General features: G+C 35.0%; 1 protein-coding gene across 1 annotated transcript in view; it reads right to left on the reverse strand.

Moving 5' to 3' along the window:
• Window positions 1-23,730, reverse strand: part of ROBO2 (roundabout guidance receptor 2) — a 702,928-nt gene that overhangs the window by 116,653 nt on the left and 562,545 nt on the right. Inside the window, exons 7-9 of the mRNA XM_081087410.1 lie at window positions 12,702-12,826; window positions 8,269-8,440; window positions 2,280-2,485 (exon numbers count right to left, since the gene is read on the reverse strand). Of these exons, the coding sequence (XP_080943536.1) occupies window positions 2,280-2,485; window positions 8,269-8,440; window positions 12,702-12,826 (503 nt within the window). The remainder of the gene's footprint in view (window positions 1-2,279; window positions 2,486-8,268; window positions 8,441-12,701; window positions 12,827-23,730) is intronic.

A 23,730-nucleotide genomic window follows, 5' to 3' on the forward strand; every position in this document is an offset into this window, starting at 1 on the left:
GTCAACCATCTTACACTAAGATGGTGCTGGCTCTCAATCCCAAACTTTTGATTACTATAATATACATTCAAGTGTTGGCATAGTGCTTGCTGCATAAAGGGAGGCTCTCTATATTTGGTTGAATGAATTGAATATATTTTTGAAGGGCAGGTCACCCCCATGATATATCCTCTTGGTAGTTACACCTTGTATAATCCCTCAGCTTGACTGTGGAAGGCCTGTTGATTTACTTCTTGCCAACAGAATTAAGCAAGGGTGTCAGGATGTCATATTTCTGATCATGCTGCTAGAACAGCAATGCCTCTCTTGCTAGGAGACTCTCTTTTTTGTTGACTTTGAAGAAGCAAGCAATCACATTGGGAATATCCATACAGCAAGGAACTAAAGGCAGTCAACAGCAAGAAAGATGCTAAAGTCATCAGTCACAAGTAATTGAGTGCTGCTGCTATCATGTTGCTTGGAATCAAATCTATCTCAAGTCAATCTTCAGATGAGATGACCCGCCTGATTATAGACTTTTGGACCCTAAAGCAGAAAACCTAACTAAGTCATGCCCAGGCTTCTAACCCACAGATATTGTGAGGTGGTAAATGTGTATTGCTTTAAGCCTCTATGTTTTTGCTGATTTGTTACACAGTAGTATATAGCTAATGCAATACTCAGAACTAAACATTTATTTTGATTGAGTTGGTCCTGAAGCAGGTGTAACTTATTTAAGTTGGCAGGAACAGTCATCCTCTGTTAAAAGACCAACAAGGCTTATTCTTGTCCACAGGCTTACATTTAAACTCTATAGCAACTTAACCTAAAATGTAAGATATTCTATGAACTAGGTAAACCTGCCTCCTATTATTCAGTCTCATCTCTTTATGTTTTCCACACAGCTGTTTGGTCAAGCCAATTTATCCCCATTTCCTTATAAATGTCCTTTGTTCATGAGTTCAAATCAGATGTATTTGTCATTTTAAAATTATTTAAATATTCTATTCCTATCATTAACTTTATGTAATTAAGATTTTTAATTTCATGGATTATGTACATACTGAGGGGTCCCTCAGTCTGGCCTGTTTCCTCTCACAGCATGGGACCCCTTGGAAAAATGGGGATGGGGCCTAAGCTGGCAGTTAGATATCCCTCTTGCAGTCCAGGACCCCTCGCTCCTTACCACCTGCCTGATTGCTCCTTACTGCTGGGCTCACTGCTCCTTAGTGCTGCTGCAGAGGCAGGAGAGGCTCCCACAACCACTGCTGCACTCACCAGCCTTAAGCCCAGCTTCTGGCTGAGCAGCGCTACCCCTGTGGGAGTTCACTGACCACCAGGGGGCAGCTCCTCTGTTGAGCATCTCTCCCTGGTGGTCAGTGTGCATCATAGTGACTGGTTGTTCTGCCATAACGGTCACTTAGGCTTTTATTATATAGACGCCTGGTGCACGAAATTCGTGCACGGGAAGGGGTCCCTCAGCCCAGCCTGCACCCTCTCCAAAGTGGGACTTCTCGGGGGATGTCCCACTGCCTCTAGCAATCCTGGACCTCTGGCTCCTGACCGCTTGCCTGCCTGCCTTGCTGATTGACCCTAACCCCTCTGACTGCCTGTCTGATCGCCCTAACCACATCTGCCTGCCTGATCTCCTCTAACTGCTACCCTGCTGGCCTGATCCCCCCTAATCACCTCTGCACTCAGGACCTGGTCTTCCCTCCCTCTGGCTGGCTGCAGGCACCCAGGACCTGGGCCGGCTTTGCCCAAGCCGGCCGTAGCTGCAGGGGACTTTGGGCAGGCGGCTTTGCCCGTGCTGCAGCTGCAGGCACCCGGGACCACAGGGCAGGCAGCTCGTCCCTCTCTTGGGCCACAGCCACAGGCACTGGGGCAGGCAGCTTGTTCCTCTCCCGAGCCACAGCCTGGCTGCTTCCCATTCCTCTCTCACAAGCTCATTTGTTCCTGGTTGGTCACCATTCCTCTTTCCCTAGTGTTGAGTGTCTGAGCCATTAAGGCATGATTGTGTGAGGGTGTGATGACTATTTGCATATTAGCTCTTTATTATATAGGATGGGTTTGGATGAAGGAGTAAAAACTTTCTAAGTCTGTTTAAAAATTATGAGTAACATAAGGACAATGATATTCCCTCTAATTGGAATTCATCATTTGTACAATAAGAACTAACATGGACCATAATAAAATGTAGAGCAATGTGCAGGGATATGAGGTTTTAAGTTCACACACAGTTTTCTCTAGGTCAATACATAAGTTGAGATAAAAATACATACAAGTTGACCATTACTTACCCGTAAGTTTTTAATCTGCAATGTTCCTTTGTCTTGTATAGTTGCTCTTGGATCTCTACCCAGAAACGTGAATCCCTCCTTTAACCAGCTAATTACAGGAAGAGGATCACCAGTTGCTTTGCATTTCAGTAATGCTGTGCCATCTACTGCTAGTGTTTGGTTGGCTGGGCCTTGTAGAATTATGGGTGGCGGTCTATCTGTTAAAACTAAAGGACAAAGATATTTTCAGAACATTTTAACTGCTATAAAGTTCAGTAGTCTTGATATAGAAAGTAACCTTAAAGCCCCCAAATCAATATTACTTATAACTTATTCTGTATCCATCAAATATTTATCATCTGTACACACTATACTGAGGCCATATTATTATTTACAACTTTGAATTACCTATGATTAAGATGCTAATGGCATAAAATTCTAACATTTTAGAAAGGCTTACTGTTATTGAAAGGCTCAATCATATTAAAATGAAAATATGGACAGCTTATTACAGCCATCATAAAATGTCTGTTTTATCTCTCATATGCATATTTAAGAAAGACAGTGGAGGATACATGAGTAGAATCAATTTTCACTTTTATTTTATTATAAATATATGCATAATACATAATTTCACTCTTGCTATCACTCGTTACATGCTTTATGTATATAGGCTATAATATTTCTGTTGATGTCAAAGTATTTGATTATAAATAAATTATATCCAACATTGTTATTGAGTCTTTAAATTATAGTAACACAATTTGGATGATATAACTTAATTGATCCTTACAATTAAGCAAAGATAAGCAATCTAATTAGACTTTATTTATGGTATGACAAACATTGGGTTTTCAATAGTCTTTATATATCTATCAATTCTTGTATTTGTTGGATAAATTTTCCATAATTTCAACTTTTATTTCGATGTGTTTTTAATTAAATTTTATCTTCAGTGTCTTTAGAAGTATTTTGTAATGATTTAGGGAATATATCAGAATATACAGTATTATTTAAATGGGTAATGAAAATATGGAGTCAAATGTAGGCAAGCTTGCATGTCCAGGTCAAAGGAAACATTCTTAGAATTAAGAGAAAGTTCTATAAACTTAAACAAAGATTTTGGTTAATTATCCAAGATATGTTTTTTTTATTTCATGCACATATATTACTTTCTTAATAATAGTTTCTTTTTTCTAGATTACTTCATTGTAAGAATACAATATATAATACAGCATAGAAAACATATGTTAATCAACTATTTATTTTATCAGTAAGGCTGTCAGTCAACAATAGGTTATTAGTTAAAATTTTGGGGAGTCAAGAGCTATACATGGATCTTCAACTGCAAAGAAGGTCAGTACCCCTAACCTACACATTGTTCAAGAGTCAACTGTGTGTGTGTGTGTGTGTGTGTTGTGTGTATTTTTAAATGTTTTAAAAATATATATAATAAATTAAATGTTTTAAAATTGAAAAAATAGGTATCAATTTTTAAATTGTACCTGAATTTAGAACAAACAAGCAAGCAAACACACAAAAAAGATCATAGATACAGAGGATGATAGTTGCCAGAGGCAGAGAAGCGCTTGGGTATGGGGCAGATGGGTGAGGGGGACATATTTTGTAAATTTATAAAAAAGACATACCACTGTTGATGTTCACTGTGATCACCAGGCTGAGGGGTGTTTGTTAGGTTACTCCACCATAAAGTTAAATTTACCCCTTTTCATAGCTGTGCCCTCAGGGAGAAATGCCTCTGAGTAGTCCACACGTAAAGAGTGGGGAGTTATGCTCCACTTCCTTGAGGGCAGACTATTTACAAAAATATTTGGAAATATCGTACACAGAAGATTTGTCTCTTCTCCACTTATTAATTTATTTAACCATATTTTTAGCAATATATACTCATGCATATTTATTTTATATTTTGACTTATACTCCAATACCACTTTATATGTTTTGCTGCTCAAATTTCTACATTGGCCTTTGGGTGCTCATTCATTTGGCTCCTGTGCTCCTTTGACATCTACCTCCAACCCTCAACAATGTGTGGGTTTTTGTTTTTGTTTTGCTGAGTACTTCCTTTCTTTCTGATACTAGAAGATGCTCCAGGCTGATCTTATATAATTTTGGCCATTTCTTCAAAATACACACATACACTGTTGACCCTTGAACTATGAGAACTATTATTTAGTTTACATATAAAATTATAGTGGATTCTATTTCCACTAAGCAATTGTGAAGAGAGTTTTTCTCAAGATCATGTTATATTACAATGTTCATAATAAAATAGTCTTATTGCTTATCAATCTTCTAATCATTTTGTCTATCAGTTTCTATAAATGCCAGTATATGATTATTTCTCAATTTATATGCATCATCTTTTTTTCTATTCTTTACAGTCCTGAGAAAAAAGCAATACAGTAAGCAGCCTTTTTAGAGCCTATCATGAGAAAACCAATCAATTTAAATTAAAGATGCAAGTTATTATATTGGTCCCTTGTCTGGAAAGATGTAGTAGATTTTCAACCAACCTAAACCTACTACATCAAAATATACATTAAAATCTGTGTGCAGGCATGTATGTATGTGTGTATGTATGTAGAAAATCTTATAAAAACTCAAGAAAAATAATAAAATACTGCTCATGTATTCTTTACAAAACAAATTAAACCTATTATTTTACTGCTTTCCTTAATCAAATTATTTACTTTAAAAGTAAATAAAATAATCATCAGAGAATGTGAGCTTACAATATCATATCAATTATGCCACTTCTGGCGATAATTGGGCAATTAGATATTCAAATAGGAAGTTCCATAGAATTTATTTACTTCATGGACCAAAACAGGAAAGGCAATTCACAAAATATAATTTTTAAATTCAGCAAGAAAAATAGTTCTGTAGTAGCAGAGTAGATACTACAGTGGGGCCTTGACTAACGAGTTTAATTCGTTCCAAGACCGAGCTCGTTAAGGAGCTCCTTAGCTCAAATTACTCTGTCAACTCAATGCAAAAAATCGGCCTAGAGACAGCTGGTATCTCAAAAAATTCGTTAGTCGGGACACTCGTAAGTCAAGGCCCCACTGTATTTAGTGAGTTTTAAATAACTGTTTCAAATTAAATATCTACATAGAATTCAGGGAACTTCTTATAACCTAGTTTTATTTTCATTTTCTTGAAATCATTAGATATAGCCAAAATGCATCTAATTTATTTATTTATTTATTTTTTACTTCCCAAATATTTCACTCATCCTATTTTAAATGAATTTGATCAATAAAGTAATTAAAACTCTCCTGGCCAGAAGGAATTTTCAGTTCAATTGTGTTATGGGTGAAAAATGATCACAGGTTTCCATCACATTAAGGACAATGGTTAAATGAACACTTAGGGTTTGCAGTGATCTGTGAACAACGCCATGGTTTTCTCTGACTATGCATTATAAATCACCAATAAATCAGTCATATAAGATTGTGATGAACATTTTTGTCAATATAAGATATAAGTACATGTCTTCCCATCAGTCCTTTTAGATTCTATTGACTCTATTCATAGAATTCTCATTACAATATTTTAATTTTCTCAAAGACAAGATGTAGAAGAAGAAATGAAGAACAGTAGGAATGAATTAATGAGGTATTTTAATAGGATATTTTAAAACTCAAGTATATTGAAACATCTTATCTCAATCTATAATCAGTAAAATTATCATTTAAAAGTTCCTTTCATCACCTTTAGCAATCTCATCTTATTTGAACACTTGAGCTAAAAATATTTCTGAGAAAGAAGTTTAAGTGTAAAAACATAACAGAAGCATTGCTATAGATATTTTGCTTGTTTCTCAGAACATGGCATATGCTTTCATTCTTCATTGGAATTTCAATTGGCTCTAAATGGCCCTGAATCATGCACACAAAAAATGTTGAAAATAAAAATAATGGATCACATATTTTTAAATTACTAACCAAATTAAAACATCCAAAACACTAAAGCTGAAGTCATCAACCAATGTGGCAAGTTAAAATTTGGAGACAGTTGTTACAATAATAATACCTGTGTGCAAGCCTTGAAGTTAGGTTTCTTTACTCTAAAAATCAATAACTCTATAACCTTCATTCAATGTTTTTGAAAAAGGATCTTGATTTTGAGATTGCTTACCTAAGTAAAAATCAATGTAGTAATTAATGTTCAAGCCAGTTGTAGGAAAATGTACAGAGCCATTTTGTTCACCAGATTTAAAACTGTTTATCACTGCCTTAATTCTGACCTTAGAAACGCAGTTAGAATAACTACTGCGTTTTGTGTGATCATGTCATCAACTAACATAAATTCTCAAAACAAAAATTTTCTGTTCCATTATATTAATCATAATTCTGAATATCCACCTGTTTCATGAACCACAGTCATACCATAAATCAATTTTTCTAATACCTCAATTTTATTTTCTACAAATATGTTTTTCCATAAAAATTTCTTCATTTAATAATATTTTAGAGTCTGTCTTTTGTAAAATAATATAACCTAAGATCTTCAAAGGATTGCAATAGAGATCTTAAGTGTTGTTTCAAATGTTTTGTAAAGTGTAGACTAAAACTTGGCTTTGGCCAGAATATCAGAGTTTCCAAGTATATGCACCTGGACATGTTTGTTCATAGGAGAAAACTTAAAATGTTAACAAAGATTAACAGTTATATTTAGTTTAAGGAAATATGGACGCATGAAGAGTAAAAGGTCATGTCCAGCTACAGGAAGAGCTCAGCACCGGTCCTTCCTGAACCTGGCTTCTTTCCGTTTGGCAGCAGCGAATCTCTGCAGCAGCAGCAGCAGCAAGTGCAACCATTCACGACCCAGGACCCCACAACGTTTGTCTGTTCTATTTACATTATTTTCATTCCTGCCAGTGTGCTGAATCAGGCAATAGCACAAACATTAAAAAGCATTGCCTTCCTATTAATTTTAAATGACCTTTTAATCTACATGTCAATGTGAATTGTATGAAAGCACATTCCACCAGAAGAGAATCAGAGAGGTCACACAGAGAAGCTCTGTGTCTCAGAATCATAGTGTCAAGAAAAACAAACAAACAAACAAAAACTACCCACAAATTCACAAATATAGGAGCGCAGAAAAAACTTTAAGGCATCAAAAAAATAGAGCTTAAATTCATGCGCATAAGTTAAAAAAAGTATAGAAAACTCCCTCATTGTCATTTGTGACAAGCTGTTGGGGAAAAATCAGTTAAAGCTCTTGTCTCTTTTCCAACTTTTGCTATGAGTATAGGTGCTTCGTTTAAGATTCCTAGTACATCTGTTCAAATAAAGAAATAATAATTTTAGCTTCTAAAAGCAGTTTTGAGGTGTTTAATTAATTTAACACAGTGAATGATAATTAAAAAGTCATAGGATGTCACTAGCTAACTAAAAACCCATCTCTATTTCCACTGAATATTAAAGATGCTATATTTCTCCTCCAGTAAAATAATATTATTGTCTATTAGAAGCAAGCATGTCTTCACAAGACTAATTAAAATATACAGAGAACATGTCTATACATTTTGACTGTGGTATCATTTCTTTAAAATAATGCATCACTATGTTTTTAACAATAAATAGATTATCTTGGAAGTTCTCTGGGAAAATAAATGGTATTAAATCAAGGAGAATTATAAACTATTAAAAATGTTATTTTATCTAGATCCAAACTAAAATGATAAGAATTTATTAAAATAATTTAACTAACAAATCAGAACATTTCACATGTTAATGTGAATCTTGCACTAAAAAGTATGCCCTGGTCAGGTTACAATATCATCCCAATATGCCAAGGTTGCAGGTTCATTCCCCAGTCGGGGCACATATAGAAATAAACCAATAAATGCATAAATAAGTGGAACAACAAATTGATCGCTCCCTCTCCCTGTCCCTACTCTCTCTTTCTAAAAATCAAAGAATAACCATTTTTTAAAAACCATTATTTCCATAAGACAAATCTAATAATACTGCACCATCAGTAACTTCCAGTTGAGCTTTTGCTAAAATGCTTCCTGCCACAGTTAGGGCCTGGCAAATATAGTAACCCGCATCTGAACGTTGAATGTTGGTAATCGTGAGGTCTCCAGTTGGTGACACAGAACATCTACTATTGGGCTGCTGTGGTTGGTTTGGGAAAAGCAGGTTCTGTGGAAGCAAACACAATCTCATCAATATTCGTTTCCCACTTGGAAGGAAAATTACACTAACAATAGCTATTGCAGTTATGGGAATATGGTTGGAAAAGAAAATACATAGGTTTAATAAAAAAAAAAACACACATAGTATTGAAATAATTTAATGGCACATTGTTTCACTGAGAAACTTTTTGCAAATGATGGAAAAATAATATGCTCTAAAAAGCCAGCATGCTCTAGTTGAAGGCACAATCATCTTTAAAAAATAAGTATCTTAGCAATTTCATCTTTTCCTAACTTTCTGATAATTACTTCATATATTTGAAACATGGTTTGCTGATCTGTAAAATGGGCATAATAATGCTTATCTGACTCAACTCATAAGAAAGTGAAGATATGTAATGAAACATCAACTATGCATACATTTTATATGCTGCACATTACTAAAGAATGCAAAATATATTTTCTGCTGATCATTTTTAATATTTGATATTATCAAAATTTCTCCTAACGATGTTACAAAAAATGTGTTACTGAGACTGACACAGAGCCCAATCTACTTGTGCTGTAAGTTTTCTATGTATCATAAGAGCCTCAAAGTGAGCTATGAACAAATGCTGCAGCAAATCAAAGAAAATAAAGAGAAGATAAAGACTGTTTCTGAAGTATGTGTGCAATCTTAAAAAAAATTCATAATAATATTTTTTTAAAGTTAGTTTACTATTTATCTCATATTAAATATAAGCAGACTAATCACAATCTTTAAAATGTTTTCATATGAGAGCAGGAATATTAACTGCCATGACCTATGTTGCTTTACTGTTACTCAATTAAGAAAAACATTTGGGTGTAATAAATTATATTGAGATATATTTCCAAGATGGATTATAAATAAGAACATATCAATTTTATGTTGTATTTATTTACAAAACAGACATTATAACCCTATGCGATCTGTTTCTCAATATAGTAATTAATTTTCCAGGTTTGTAATTAAACAGTTTCAATACTTTAAAATAAGAAGATAACAACATTCAATTAAAGGCATAAGACACATTTCACCTTAAAATGTTTTTTACCCTTGAAGTAATACCAATGGAAGAGGATAAAATAGGGTATTAACACTTTTCAATTACGCTAAATGACTTTAATCCTGAGAATGATGTCCTACTTTAATTAGAAGCTCTTCTCTTTATTGCAACATGATGGATGTCCACTTTATTAGATTCAAGTGTGACACCATAAGCCCACTTTACATAAACATTACCATGATGTTAAACCCTTTTTAAAAGAAGTGATGTTTGCTAGCATGTCAGGAGCATAATTTCAAAATGCCATTGCCCTGTTATAAAATTTGTATTACTATACAAGGATAGACATTTTTATCATATGAAACATCATTTGCGAACAAGCTAATTCTCCCATGGAATCCAGATATATTACTGAAATAAACCATCGGAAAGAGAAGGGTCTAAATTTTAAAGCCACTTGAAAATGATACAATAACTCAAAGTGTGCACTTTCCTACAATTAGCTATTAGAATACTGATTTACATAGCACTAATACATTAGATGGGTTTAATTCTCTCTGGGATCTCTTCCTCTACAATGTAATTTTAGTCCACCTTCTAAATGATTCGTTGACATGGAAAATGACATATGATTGAGGTTAACCCATCATCTTTTATTCCCTGCTTGTATGACTTAGGCAAAAGATAATGGATTACAAGCAAAACCCAGAATTTTACAGAGCTCTTCTTGCTTTGAAGTGCCCGGGTATCCTATTAGTGTTAATTGGCATTATCAGCACATATTGAGGAATACGGACGATTAAGTCCAGGCTCTTAACTCTCTCTTCTGAGGGATTGTCATAGATCACTGCAAAAATTGGATACTGGAGATAGTAAAACCAATTTATTTTTCCTGATACCCCAATTCATGATTTAAAATTTTACAATCTGCTCCAGCACTTCTCTTCTCTTTCTCTCTCTCTGATGTGAGGAAGACAGGTAGAGAAGGAAAAAAAAAACAGACCTAAGATTATAAGCAAATCAGATCATCTAACTGGAAAATTTAACGTCTATGGAATTACATAATGATTTGTCAAATAACAGAAGAAGAAATGCGCTGAAGTTATTTAATCATTACTTTTTCAGCACCATTAAAACACCATGTAGCATATTAAAATATCATGTTTATTTGGCCATGGGAACAAAGCACATTTTATGCAATATTTTTATAACCAGGAGCTATTTCAGGGCATGGGATTCACACATGATATAGCTGTATCTATATAATAACAAAATATGCTACAATAGTGTTTGACGCAATACATGGACTTACAGTGTAGATTTGCCACAATCAAATTGTTTTACATCATGTTACCTGCATCGTTTATAAATAAATAATATTTATTTCTCTCCCGGCCTCAGCCTTCCCAGGCCTGTGTGGGTCTGGGAGCAGAGGGGACCGGAGCAGTGCTGAGCCTCTCCTTGGTCTTGGACAACAGTGTCCAGGCGGAGGAAGACCTCAGGTCCTGCAGCCTTCACCTGAGCAGAAGCATGAACTTGCCCCGTAGCCAGGACTCAGTGGGGAGCGGGTGCATTCTGCATTTTCCCATTTCTAACCAGATGTTAGAAATAATATCTTGTTGACCTTCATAATATGTAAGGCACTTTTCTATATCAACTAACTAAATTATGACATCTCCATAACTTATGTGAAGTAATATGTATTATCCTCATATTTTAGGTTAAGAAAATTTCAGTAAAGATGAATAGTGCTGCAAAGATTGTACATTCACAAAAGGGAAAATGGCTTAGAATTCTTTCCTTTTCCCGTGTGTGTGTGTGTGTGTGTGTGTGTGTGTGTGTGTTATAGCTAAGGTCATGTTGTTTAACACTGAGTTTAGAGTGTGTGATGCTTTTATCCAAAATCAATTTTTAAGTGAAGAATTGAGGAACTCTATGTGTAGATATCAATTTTATAGTTACAAAGTGATTTTAAAAAAGATAGGAAACAAGGCCTGGGACAGTTCCAATGTTAGATAGGCAGTGGTCAGCACTCTATATTATCTTCCCCTCACTACTTTTACACCCCTCAGACCACAGGGGAGTGACTGCATTAGGAAGGGAGGAGAGACATTTGTCCATCCAGGTCAAGTTTTATAAAACGGCTGGTTCGGGGTGTACCGGGAACATACAGGAGCCCAAAGAATTAAAAAGACCACTGAGGGAACTCCTGATGCCTCGCTACCCACACGATCCTGCCTGAGTTCTGAGCAACAGGTTCTCTTAATAAAGGCTGTGGCGATTCCCCATACATATCTAAAATCAACGTTTTTAGATTTCTTGATAATCGTGGTTTCCATTGTTCCTCAGAAAATTCTTCCAGGACTTGGCCAAATAGCAGAAGGTGCTGAGGAGGAGCACTACAGGCTTCTTCCTGAGAACTACATGTCTCCGTGGCGATGGTCTTGGAACATCTAGAAAAAATATCTCTAGGTCCTTCAGGAATGTACAGATAAGTTCTTAGACAAAGAAGCCAATTTTTGATCTGGTTGAAGCCAGAAATTCCAAACATAACCTCAGCACCTCGAGGCTGAGTGTTCATCACAGTTTGGACCAAGTCTTAAATGAGAAAAATTGTTCATCCAATTGAATTTTAGCAGAGAATCTGAGAAACCTGCTGCTCAGAGAGGATAAACCAGCCCACAGCAAAGACCAAAGTGTTAGTTGCTTCCAGTTTGTAATGTATTCTTGTCTGTCCAACCCCTACTGTGAAGGAATCTAGAAAGATTGATGGAACAAAATATTTTTTCCCACACTTAAATGGAAGCATGGTTAACTTAATAATAAAGAAAAAGTTATTTACACTATTTACCTAGGAAAGGTAACTGAAATTTGTTTCCTGGCGATTTAATAACGGAAATGTATATTGACAGGATGTTCTAAGTGCTGTATGTTGTCTCACCATTTCAGGGTAGTTCAGTGCAAGAAAACGAAATGACTTTTCTGTTCAGAAAGTTTAAATAGTGACAGGTTTTGGTTAGAATTAAAGATCGTTGGTTACATGGAATTGTATTTATTCTATATAAGATACAGAATTTTAGAAAACCAACACTGGAACATCTAATTCCCACTTATATTAAAATGAATCGGTTCCATTCTTAGAAACAAAGTAAATTCAACATTGATAACAAGAAAGACACAGCAAATTTGAGGCTCACCAAAGACAGGGGGGTTCACAGAAGCAGCAATGCTCACACTCACCTGGCTGCCTTCTTTCTGCCAAAACACAGCTGGCTGCGGATTTCCTTTAGTCTCACAGGGAAATGTCACTGTTCGACCTTGTGCAACAATCTGATCTCTTGGCCTAACCACAAACTGTGGAGGAGCTATAATTTAAATGGAAAGAAAGTGTGTAAATATAAACTGTTGAGAAAGAAAATTGTAACCAAAGGGACAATCTGGTACTAGGTGGATGGCTCAGTGCCAGACAGAGGCTACAGTTTTTGATTTATTTTTAAGCATTTCTCATAAACATTGGGGAGAGGAAGAGAGCACTCTATCACATGTGCAGAGAGAAGTGAACGTATCAGTAAGCACATTTGAGATATTGTGCATTATAAACTCATAGGCCATGAGGTTGCATGGAAAATAGATTTTTATGATGGTCTTACTTTTTTCAAAATTTGTTTTAGGGAAAAATATGATTTCCCAATTTGGTTTTGTGTTTTGAATAGAGATAGAAACGAATCACTCCATTACTCAGATATCTCCTTTCTGTGAAGCCAGTCTATTGACAAACATTCCTTTTTTTGTAATATTTTCAAGACATGGTACTAGGCACAGGGATGCCAGAGGGATTAACTATGAGATTTATCCTCCAAGTGTTTATATTACAGAACTGAAGTGTCGAAGACATTGAAAATTTGATGAGATGAAGGTTACATACAAAGATAAAAATGTTACAAAAAAATGTATACAAGTGGTTGATTCTACTTAATTCATTTCTAGTAAGCATCAGTCAGATAATTACTATGTTCCCCTTCTCTGCACTAAAGATGCACAGAGAAAACGCACTGGTAACGCAGCCATCAAGGAACTCATAGTTTAATGAAAAATATAAAACAAAATATAAAACGTAATGTGAACAACAACCGTAACCCTGAAACAACAATTATGTAAGACCACGGTAAATTCTAGGGCAGAGGTGCTCTCAGAGGACAGCAGAGGAGCACTTACATTACAGAACACAATACACGTGACAGGGCTTCAGGAGGGAGGGAGCCGTATTTGTTCTGGTGGCTGTGAAAAGCTTTATGTGGGAAGTAAGCCTGGCGGGGGTTTTGAGGAAAGGGTTGCCTTTAGGTAAGTGTAGAAATGAACACGTTCCAAGCTAAGAGCTTCCTGAGCAAAGTGCAATAAAAAATACACGTAGTATACAGCCGGAGCGCGTGGCCCAGACATGCAAACCTCAGGGGCTACACAAGTCAGACCTGGACCCAGCCTAAGAATGTCCTGAGAAGCCAAACTAGCTTTTGACTCTTTCTAAACTGAGGAGTAACAAATGCAAAGCAAAACTTTTGGGAGCTTTAACCCTCTAATAAATATAGGATGGCTTTTGAGGGAAATACATCTGTCAATAAAGTAGGAAGACTAGTAAAATGGTGTAGGTGAAAATAAGAAGACCTAGACACAGGTAACTTCAATAGAAAAGAAAATACGGGGGTGGGGGTAAAAATGCCAAGAAAATTCAGGTTTAAATTGGGGGCTAATTGTAAAGTAGACAGTAAAACTGGAAGTTTCCATGAGGACATCTTCTTCACACCAAAACCACTCCTATTGCAGAAAAAACAGCATGCTCATCCCATGTTTTTTTCTAATCATCTGTTTCCACTTTAACTCTTTGCTTATGTTTGAAAACTGAAGACCAAGAAAACACTTTAAAATCAATTCTAGTTTTTAGAACCTGGTGTACATGGCAACAATTCTGAAATCTGAACTCCAAAAAAGTCTAACAATAATTGACATTCATTCAGTAAAGGCCTTTACTCAGAATTCTTTCAGTCCTTCAGGAGCACATATGTGCAGGTCCAAGAACAGAGTAAATGTAGGGCAGCCTCAAACACACAGCCGATTACTCATTCGGAGAAGAACGCTAAGCATTTTTTCAGAAAAGTCACTGAGAGCTGTGGTAACTTATTTTTTAGTATTTATTTATAACCACCAAAAAATATACTGGCTCCTAATTCACCACATTCAACATATCCCAGGGACAAAGGGATCCATCTGCTAAGTGAAATTTTCTACAATACGGATAACAGAAGCCTGCTTAATAGGATGAAGAACTCAGATTTAGGGTCTATTTGAACATGTGGTTTACGTTGTCTTGTATTCTCAGAAAATTGCTTGCTTCTTACAATCTTCTTGTTATTTCCACATAATTCCACTGAATCAGCAGATACATTTTCTTGTTGTTATTCTATCCTTTCTAACAAGAATGTTAGCTTAAATCAGTGTTACAAAACTACGTTAAGAATAACTCTTAAACACTACAGGACCCGTTTTTCAGTAGAGGTGTGAAGCCACCAGATATTTATACCAAAAAAGACTTAAGATGGGTCTCTATCATCTATAATGTCCAACAAAATTACATCTATAAAGAAAAAGTTAAGCCTGTCGGGGGAGGCTCTGGCGTTGTGAGTGTCGTCCCGTATACCTATAGGCTGGTTCTGGGTTGGGGTGCTTACGGGAAGCAAACTGATCGACTTCTCTCTTACATCAATGTTTCTCTCTCCTCTCTCTCTCCTCTTTCTCTCTAAAATCAATTTAAACAAACCACATATCCTCAGATGAGGATAAAAATAGTTGAAAGTTAATGTATAGTTATTTACTTCTTAGTAATCTTATGGGAAACAAGTTAAGTGACAATAAAGACAGCATGAAGTATTGATTAATATGTCTTACATCTCATTATAAAAAATTAAAAAGTCAGTATAGTTAAAATCAGTTCACAGTCTTTAATAACAGTCACATATTCAGATTATTAGTTCATCTATACTGCTCTGAATCAGAAACAATTTAAATTGTCTCCTATGACTCATTAAAATCTTAGAGCCCAGAGGAGTTATAAAGTCCTTTTTATTTAAGTTTTAAAATGTAATACACATTGAAATAATCAAACGAAACAAAATTAAAACAATGCAAACGTATATTATAGTTTTATAAAATACATTTTTATTTATTTCAGACAGGAAGGAATCAGGAGAGAGAGATAGGACATCAATGTTGAGAGAGAATCATTGATCAGCTGCCACCTGCACGCCCTCTACTGGGGATGGAGCCTGCAACTTGGCCATGTGCCCTTGAATGAAATCGAACTTGGGACCCTTCAGTCCGCAGGCTGATGCTCTATCCACTGAGCCAAACCAGCTAGAGCTATTTTATAGTTTTAAGTATGCCATGCTTACTCTGCATCTATCATAGTAAAATTACCATCTGTACTATAAATATAACTACAGTCTTCCTTAAATTTTATTTTTGAAGTTTGCAAAAATTTTATGGTAGATGAGTGATTTTGCAAAATGCTTTTGGAATTTAGATCCTACAATTTTAACACAGCCCTTAAAACACATCCCCCAAAATATGAACTGGGAAAGATCACATCTATGCATCTACTTATTTTAAAGAATATGATTCATCCATTTATTCATTCAAAATGGATTAATTGACTCAAATTATGAGAAATTCTGCTTGATACAGGTGGTAAAAGCCAATTAAAAACATATAATGTTCTGGCCAATGGCAGAGACTTCTAAGTAAACAAATAAGTAAAAACAAATACAGTAGAGTATGATTTATATAATAGAAAAATGCAGAGGGCATTGGGGAGGAAAGCGCAGAAGAGCAGCAAACTAGAACAGGTGATGAGGAAAGAAGAGGAAGGATGTCGAGAGATGGCCATGCTTGAGTTGTGTTTTGATTCACTTTCGAAAGTTCACTAGATGAACAGAAGTAAGACTGCTTGGGATAAAGAGAAATAGACATAAGGCCAGTGGATCTGGATGCGTTGGGGGGGTGTAAGAATAAAATCAGGGGTGCAGAAGTGATATAAGTAGGAACAGATAATTTCTGTTAAAGGACCTTCAATTTTGTCTTTAAAAGTAAGGAGATTTGTTCAAAGATGTTTATGCAAGAAAGATATAGAAATACATGTTTTAGAAAAAATGCTATTTAAAGGAGTACAGGTTAGAAAACCTTATTAAGATGGGCAAAATATTCAATTGAAAATTACCATTCATAATGACATTTCATCAGAACTTCTAAAGGACAAAGAAATTCTGCAATATCATACTGTAATATTTACCACTAATTATATAATCTAAAAACACCAGGAAATTATAGTTTCTTGAATTTTTAGCCTTTCATGTGATGTTTATTTATATTGTACTTTTATTCAAAGTCATTATAAATACACTATATTTCTAATATACCATATGGTTTTCTTGTCACCAGAACTGAAGCCACATTAAGCTTCCTGGAACTGGAATCACTGTATAATTTTAAAATTAAAAAAATTAAGGTATTTTAAAATATGTGTGAGAATTTACATGGTGTCCAGAAATGGAATAACTTGGTGATGAGGAATGTGCATCTTCAACATTGTCAAACTGCTCTCTAAGGAGTGTACTTTCTTATGATCTCCTCAGCAGTGGATAAGAATTCTTGTTGCTCCATATCCTTGCCAGCATTTGCTCCTTTATTGCGGTTTTCATTTATATTTTCTTAATTATGATGAGATATGTTATCTTTTAGATGTTTATTTTTGTCTGTTCAGGTTTTCTTTGTGAATTGCTTGTTCATAATTTTTGCCACTTCCCCTTTTTTAAAATTTTGTTTTCTATTTATAGTTGATTTATAAGAGTTCACACACACACATACACATGCACATATATTTACTTATGGACATATATATTCTGTATTATAATTTTTCTATGATTGTATAAATTTTAATTATCTTCTCCTAATCTGTAAATTGACTTTTTATTTGAATGATTTTTTAAAAAGCTATATTGAAGTATAATTTGTATACCACAAAATCTATTTATTGTAAATATACAGATTGATGTGTTTTAGTAAATTTATGACTAGAGAAACATTGCTACAATCCAACTTGGGGACACTTTCATCACCTCCAAAAATTTCCTCTTGTCTAATTTCACCTCCCAATCCCATAGAGTTTTCCTTTTTTGTTGCTGAATAGTATTCCATTGTGTGGATATACCACATTTTACTTACTCACTCACTCACCATTTGTATTGTTCCCAGCTTTTAACTATTGTGAATAATGTTGCTATGAACATTTGTGTATAAATTTTTGGGTCAATATATATTTTGATGTCTTTTTGATAGATATTCCAGAGTGGAAATGCTGACTACATTTAATTCTGTGTTCAAATTTTGAAGAAACTGCCAAATAGTTTATAAAATGATCGTAACCCTTTTTCATTTCCACTAGCACTGTATTTTCTAAATAGGCTGATGACTTGAATGGTGGGTACATGGAGAAATGGTTTCTCCTAAGATGTGTAGTCACTAAGGTTATCGGCCTAATTATTTTTTATTTTAACTTTTATCCTGGCTGCCTAAGGATCATCCCTCTGCCTGCAGAGATGAGTGGTCAGCCGGGGATTTGTGCAGAGCTTGTGCTAGACAGTGGCAGGCTCGCCTGCACTGGTAGACCTGCGTGTGGGTCGGGAAGTCATTTGGACTTGCAGCCAGTTCTCCCATCTCCTTTGGTTTATCTCCAGGGATCTCCCTTGCACAAGTCTCTAGATCTGTAGCCATTGAGGTGTGTGGGGGAAGTTTATTTCAGCTCTTACCCAGGACATCTAAGACTGCAATCTGGGGCTGACTAGCTGCTGGCTTTTCCCTGTTCACCACTTTTAGGTGGAAAAACCGTGAGCTTTTGCTACCCATTCCACCCTTCAAGCACCATCTGAACTGAGCGAATCCTCCAGCAGCAAAGCCTCTGGTTGTACAGCCCTCCCAGCACTGGCAAAACTCAAATTCTTACCAACCACGTGGGGCAAGAAGATCACATATCCCTGCTGTTCTCACCTAAAATTTGAATAGCTTTTCAAGAACAAATGCTTTCCAAATCATTTAAAAAATTAAGATATTAAATAATTTAACTTAGCAAAAGATTTACAGAGTATTCAACCTCAGAAAATGTCCATTCTTTCCTATTGTCTTCCAAAGGCAACCATCAAAAAAGATCGCATCAATCACTTTTACTTCTATAGACTCTCTCTGCAATCTTCTGTGATGGGATATCAGCTGCAGGAATTTAGTTTTGAGGTTTTGAAATGAAAACTGCGTCAATAATTCTTTTGATAACACTTCACAGTTCCAGTATTTCTGCCAGGTGGCACGAAAATGGTTTGAAAGGCAGTACTTGGCTGATAGCACCAGTGGGAGGGAATAGGCAGAGAGGTGGCATTTTGTCAACACAGCTCAAGGACACAAAGTGTGCTGTACATTAAATGGAGTTTCTGAGACGGCTCTCCTTGACTGTAAGGAAACACGATTAGGTCCTCATGGTGACAATTCAAAACACACATTTAGACCCAATGTGAATTACAGAGGTTGAGTTATAGCTCCAGAAGAGTATGCCAGTTACAGAAATGGCAATTCTCTTATGTACATCTAAGACAAAAGACTATAAAATGCATATTTATATCCTCTTTAAAGCCCCCAAACATGAGAAGAATCTTTTGTAATGATGATATAATAACCTACTTGCTTCATCTGTTAAATGATTAGATCTTATTGCTGCAGCCACAACAAGAAATGAGATGAAGAAAACAGAAGAGCACAGTTTAGTGTTCAATCACCACAATTAAGAACAATAGCTATATTAAAAGCATGCTGTGTGATTTCCAGAGAAGTAGACCCAAATTTGGAAAGGTCGATTAAGATCAGAGGTCTGGTATCATTTCCTTGAAATGGTTTTTGAGATTTAAATACAATGCACAGTAAATTAGATTTGATTTCTGCTAAATTATGCTTTGATACTGCATTCAGCCCAAGCTGGCTTCAATCAAAGTCACGCTACAGCTCTGTTATGCTAATTCCCACTGGTGAGAGTGAGTGGGTGATATGGAAATCAGTTGGCTGAACATGAGTAGAAAGCATAGGCCAAGCATGAGGTGGGGCTTGGAGATGAGGGATGGAGGGCCCTAAAGGTTAATCACATCATGTTCAGAGTTGTTCTTTATGGGAAATATGACTTTCTGTGGCAAGCATGAACACGGAGCCAGTCATGCACAGTTGCATGCATTAATGTGTGACAGGAGGGTTGCGGACACACTCAGAGGCTCTCTTTCTTTGACTATAATGTGCCTGAGTGAATGGCTTATTTTATAATAATAAACATTTTGTACTTTGTATCTTAAACTCAAGTAGAAAATAACTTCTTGTGCTATTTAATATTTTTATTGTTAAATTCTGCTACATTCTATAAGGAAAATTAGAAAGTACACTCTTCCATCATTTGCTTGTGTGAAAGATTTGCTGAGTCACAAATTGCTTAATACAATAACAATAATTAAGATTAATTGAGTGTTTATTAAGTGCCAGCGAGTGTGCTAAAACATCCCCAGACATGATTTTATTTAATATTCAAAGAGCCCCGTGTCTTAACTGCTACCATTGTGTTGTGAAGACTAGTAAACTGAGTCTTATAAAGGGTGCACAGTGTTTTTAAAGATTAAAGCAATAGGTTGGAAGTCAGGTTTGATTTCAGGTCCATCTGATGCCATAGTTGGAACTCCTAAACACTGAACTACTACATTAATTTTGTTCATTTCAAACCATGATCTGACTGAGAATTTGTTGTGTCTAGTTCTGAAAAGAAGGATGAAAATTATATAGTATGATTTTTAATATGGTATAATATTGTTAAAATCATAACAACATATTTTTCCTGAAATTGCTTTCATTACTAAAGCATAAAACCTATTATCTTACTCCCTCTGTAATACTTGTAAGTACAACCTTCCTTAAGTATATTTATTACCAGTAATTCTTGATTCAAAAGCTGACAGTCCTTTTTCTATTGCTTGTCATTGAAATGTTTGCAAATTATTTTCCTCAGTGTAGCATATTGGCTTCCCATCAACTGACCCAAGATTTTACCATCCTGGCACTCACTTGTCCCCAAACTAACTCCAGTGTTTCAGCAGGCCAGTCTACTTCCAATCGCTCACATATGTATTTGCTTGCTCTTGCTATTAACCCATCTTGATATCCATTATCCTTTGATCCACCTTGTCCACAATGATTAACCTTAACACACTCTTGTCTTGTACTTCCTTGTGTTCTTCCTACTTAAAGGTACTTGTCCTTGCTTTGCATTGCCTTGTTTCTCTATTCCCACCTCCCTCCCCGTATGTGTTGTACTTCCTCAGTTCAAGTTGTAAGCACTTACTGGTTTGGGATGCTGTCTACCATTCTGCATTGAATTGTGCCTTCATTTGGCCTGCACAAAGCCCCAAACAGTGAACATTAAACGAATGCCTTGGAACAGGAGTTTTTAAAAAATAATTATTGATCTAAAGCAAATATTCAATGTTTGTGGGTTTGTTTTTATTTCCTATCTCATCATTCGAAAGATATGACACATTCCCACCAGTGATAGTGACTCACTATTATAATAATTTGGGTGGGGGGATTTCAAAGAAAATATGTTTGAAAAAAATTTTCTAACTGATTCTGATATATCCATCTGTAGAGAGTTTCTCCCACCCCAAACTTAAAATTTATGCCACAAAGACTATAAGTGAGTAGTCATCATTCCAGAGTGACAAAAATTATATAGAAAAATATAGACATTGTGTAACAACAGTCTAGGAAGTCCTACCAAAATTAGTTATAGGCATATCCCATGGAAAAGAAATGGCTAACAAAAAGTCATTTCATTAAAATGCAATATAGATCCAGAGCGAGAGATGAATATATACTCAGTTTATAATCAGAACAGTGTGGCTTCTAATTGATAAATGATTATTTGTTTCTTCAACTTCTTTAATTCTATTTAGTTTTTACTATTTAACACTTCACTTGATTTCAAAAGTATTTCTGTTAATATTGGAAATGCATAATTTCATAAAATATTTTATTTGAAACTTATTAACATATAATTCACTTCACAGGAAGCAATATATTTATAATGGAAAATATAATTTAGGAATATAGGATTTAAAATGATTATTTTTATAAAGCCAATTTAATCACATTTTATTCACTTGTCACTATTTGATGAATACAAATGATTAAATTGCTAAAATTCCTATCTTTCCAGTTAACCATTTTCTTACTGGGTTCATAGCAATAGCTCTTCTAAATGAGTGATATGTTTCTATCTTAGCCAGAACCTTATATTTAGCTAATATTAAAACCTTATTGTTCTATAATAAAAAAAATCTATATCTTTCACTTTCTCTCAACAATTGTTTTTTTTTTTTTTGATGTTGAAATGAAAAAAGAAAAGTACTGAATGGTTTACTGCTTTCATAAATATGGGAAATCAAATAAGTGGTCAAAGGAAGTAAATGACTACAGCGAATCATAGCCCTTGGAGTCTTCAACCTGTTTGAACTTCCCATTCTACTCTTCACCATGAGAAGTCTCACATATATAAATTGCACTCAATCCTTGTGTAAGTGGAGATGTTTTGCAATTATGCAGCTGTTACTCTACATTTTTAAATCACTTTTAATGAAATTTATTGATTGTGGGAAGACTAATTTGAGGGTTTATATAATAGCTAAACTAAAAGTATTCCTGGTTATTCAAAATCTGATGACTAAAGTGAGCCATCAGACTAGTCAAATATATCACACAGTGTACTGTAAAATACTATAAGTGGCCTTCTGCATTGACGTGTATAGTAACTGTGAAAACAATTTTAAGGAGGGGTCACACGTACTGAATTTTGGTGGTACGTGTGACACACACAAAACAATCTGCAAGCATTTTGTGATAGCAGTTAAATCATTTTCTTTGATTTATACTTACATATAATATGCTCTTCTCTGAAAAGTACAGTGAGAATACCAAAATGAAATGATTCTATTGAGATCTAGAGAGCAGACAGAATGCCTTTGAAAAGAGTAAAGTCAAATGAGGTTCAAAATATCTTGCACTTTTGGATCTCATAGGCAAGCATATAAAATCACTGTTAGAGTAAATAGCTATACACACAGAGCTATTTTATACTTGGCCCTAACTTTTGGTAATAAAACTGTGGTAGAAATAAATTCAGATATTGGTTGGTACTTAAAATCATAACTAATCAATTATTTTATGCAGAAATTTATTGATTTCATTTTGTGTCCGGTTCTGATGGTACTTAGATCTCTGACTTTTGGAACTCACTGCCAACCAGAGGAAACTCACATAAAAACAATCAAACATGACATAACAGGGTGAACATGCTAAGTGTTGAAATTCAGGATGTCCACCATTATGAGAGTAACCGGACTCAGTCTATCTCCAACTGTCAGGAAGGCACTGAGAAAGAGAACAAGCGAGCTAGACATTGACTTGGTAAGGAGGGAAGGGTGGGAAGCTATTCTTCACAGAGGAACCCTGTATGTTATGTTAGAAAGAGGAGGCTTCCAGTGCACCAGGGTACCCTTACCCTCACCTGGCTTCACTGCTCTTTGTCAGTCCAATTGAAGTTTCTGCAACTGAAGGATCACGTTAGTGAAACCATATAAGGTTATGTTAGTGAAACCATGTATTTTTTTATGTAAAATGGTCTTTCCTGGCTTTATCAAGTCCAATTTAAGCATTAAAGGTTAAATTGCAATAAATGTGAAAGTTAACTCATAAAGTACATTATATATATATATATATATATATGTATATATATATATATATAATTTTGAAATGCATTATATTTCAAATTACTAAAATAGATTTCACTTTAATTATAGGCAAATACAAAAAATCATGTAAATATAGGAAACCAGTTTGAGAGGCAACATGCAAATTTCATAGAAATTTTGAATTATACAAAATTTATAAGTTGAGGACTTCTTAGAAAATCTGTCAGAATTTTAAACAGATTCTGAGTTGAGTTGCAAATCTCATTATTTTCCAGGTTATTCTGTCTTTTACTAATAGTAGCTTTACTTTTCTACTTACTTTTCTGACTGAGATACTATAATAAGAAGAAGTACAATTTATAAAATAATAAAATTTTGTTTTCTTTAAGGAAGTATTGATT

This window comes from Myotis nattereri, assembly GCF_964212035.1.
Source record: "Myotis nattereri genome assembly, chromosome: 3".
Lineage (NCBI taxonomy): Eukaryota > Metazoa > Chordata > Mammalia > Chiroptera > Vespertilionidae > Myotis > Myotis nattereri.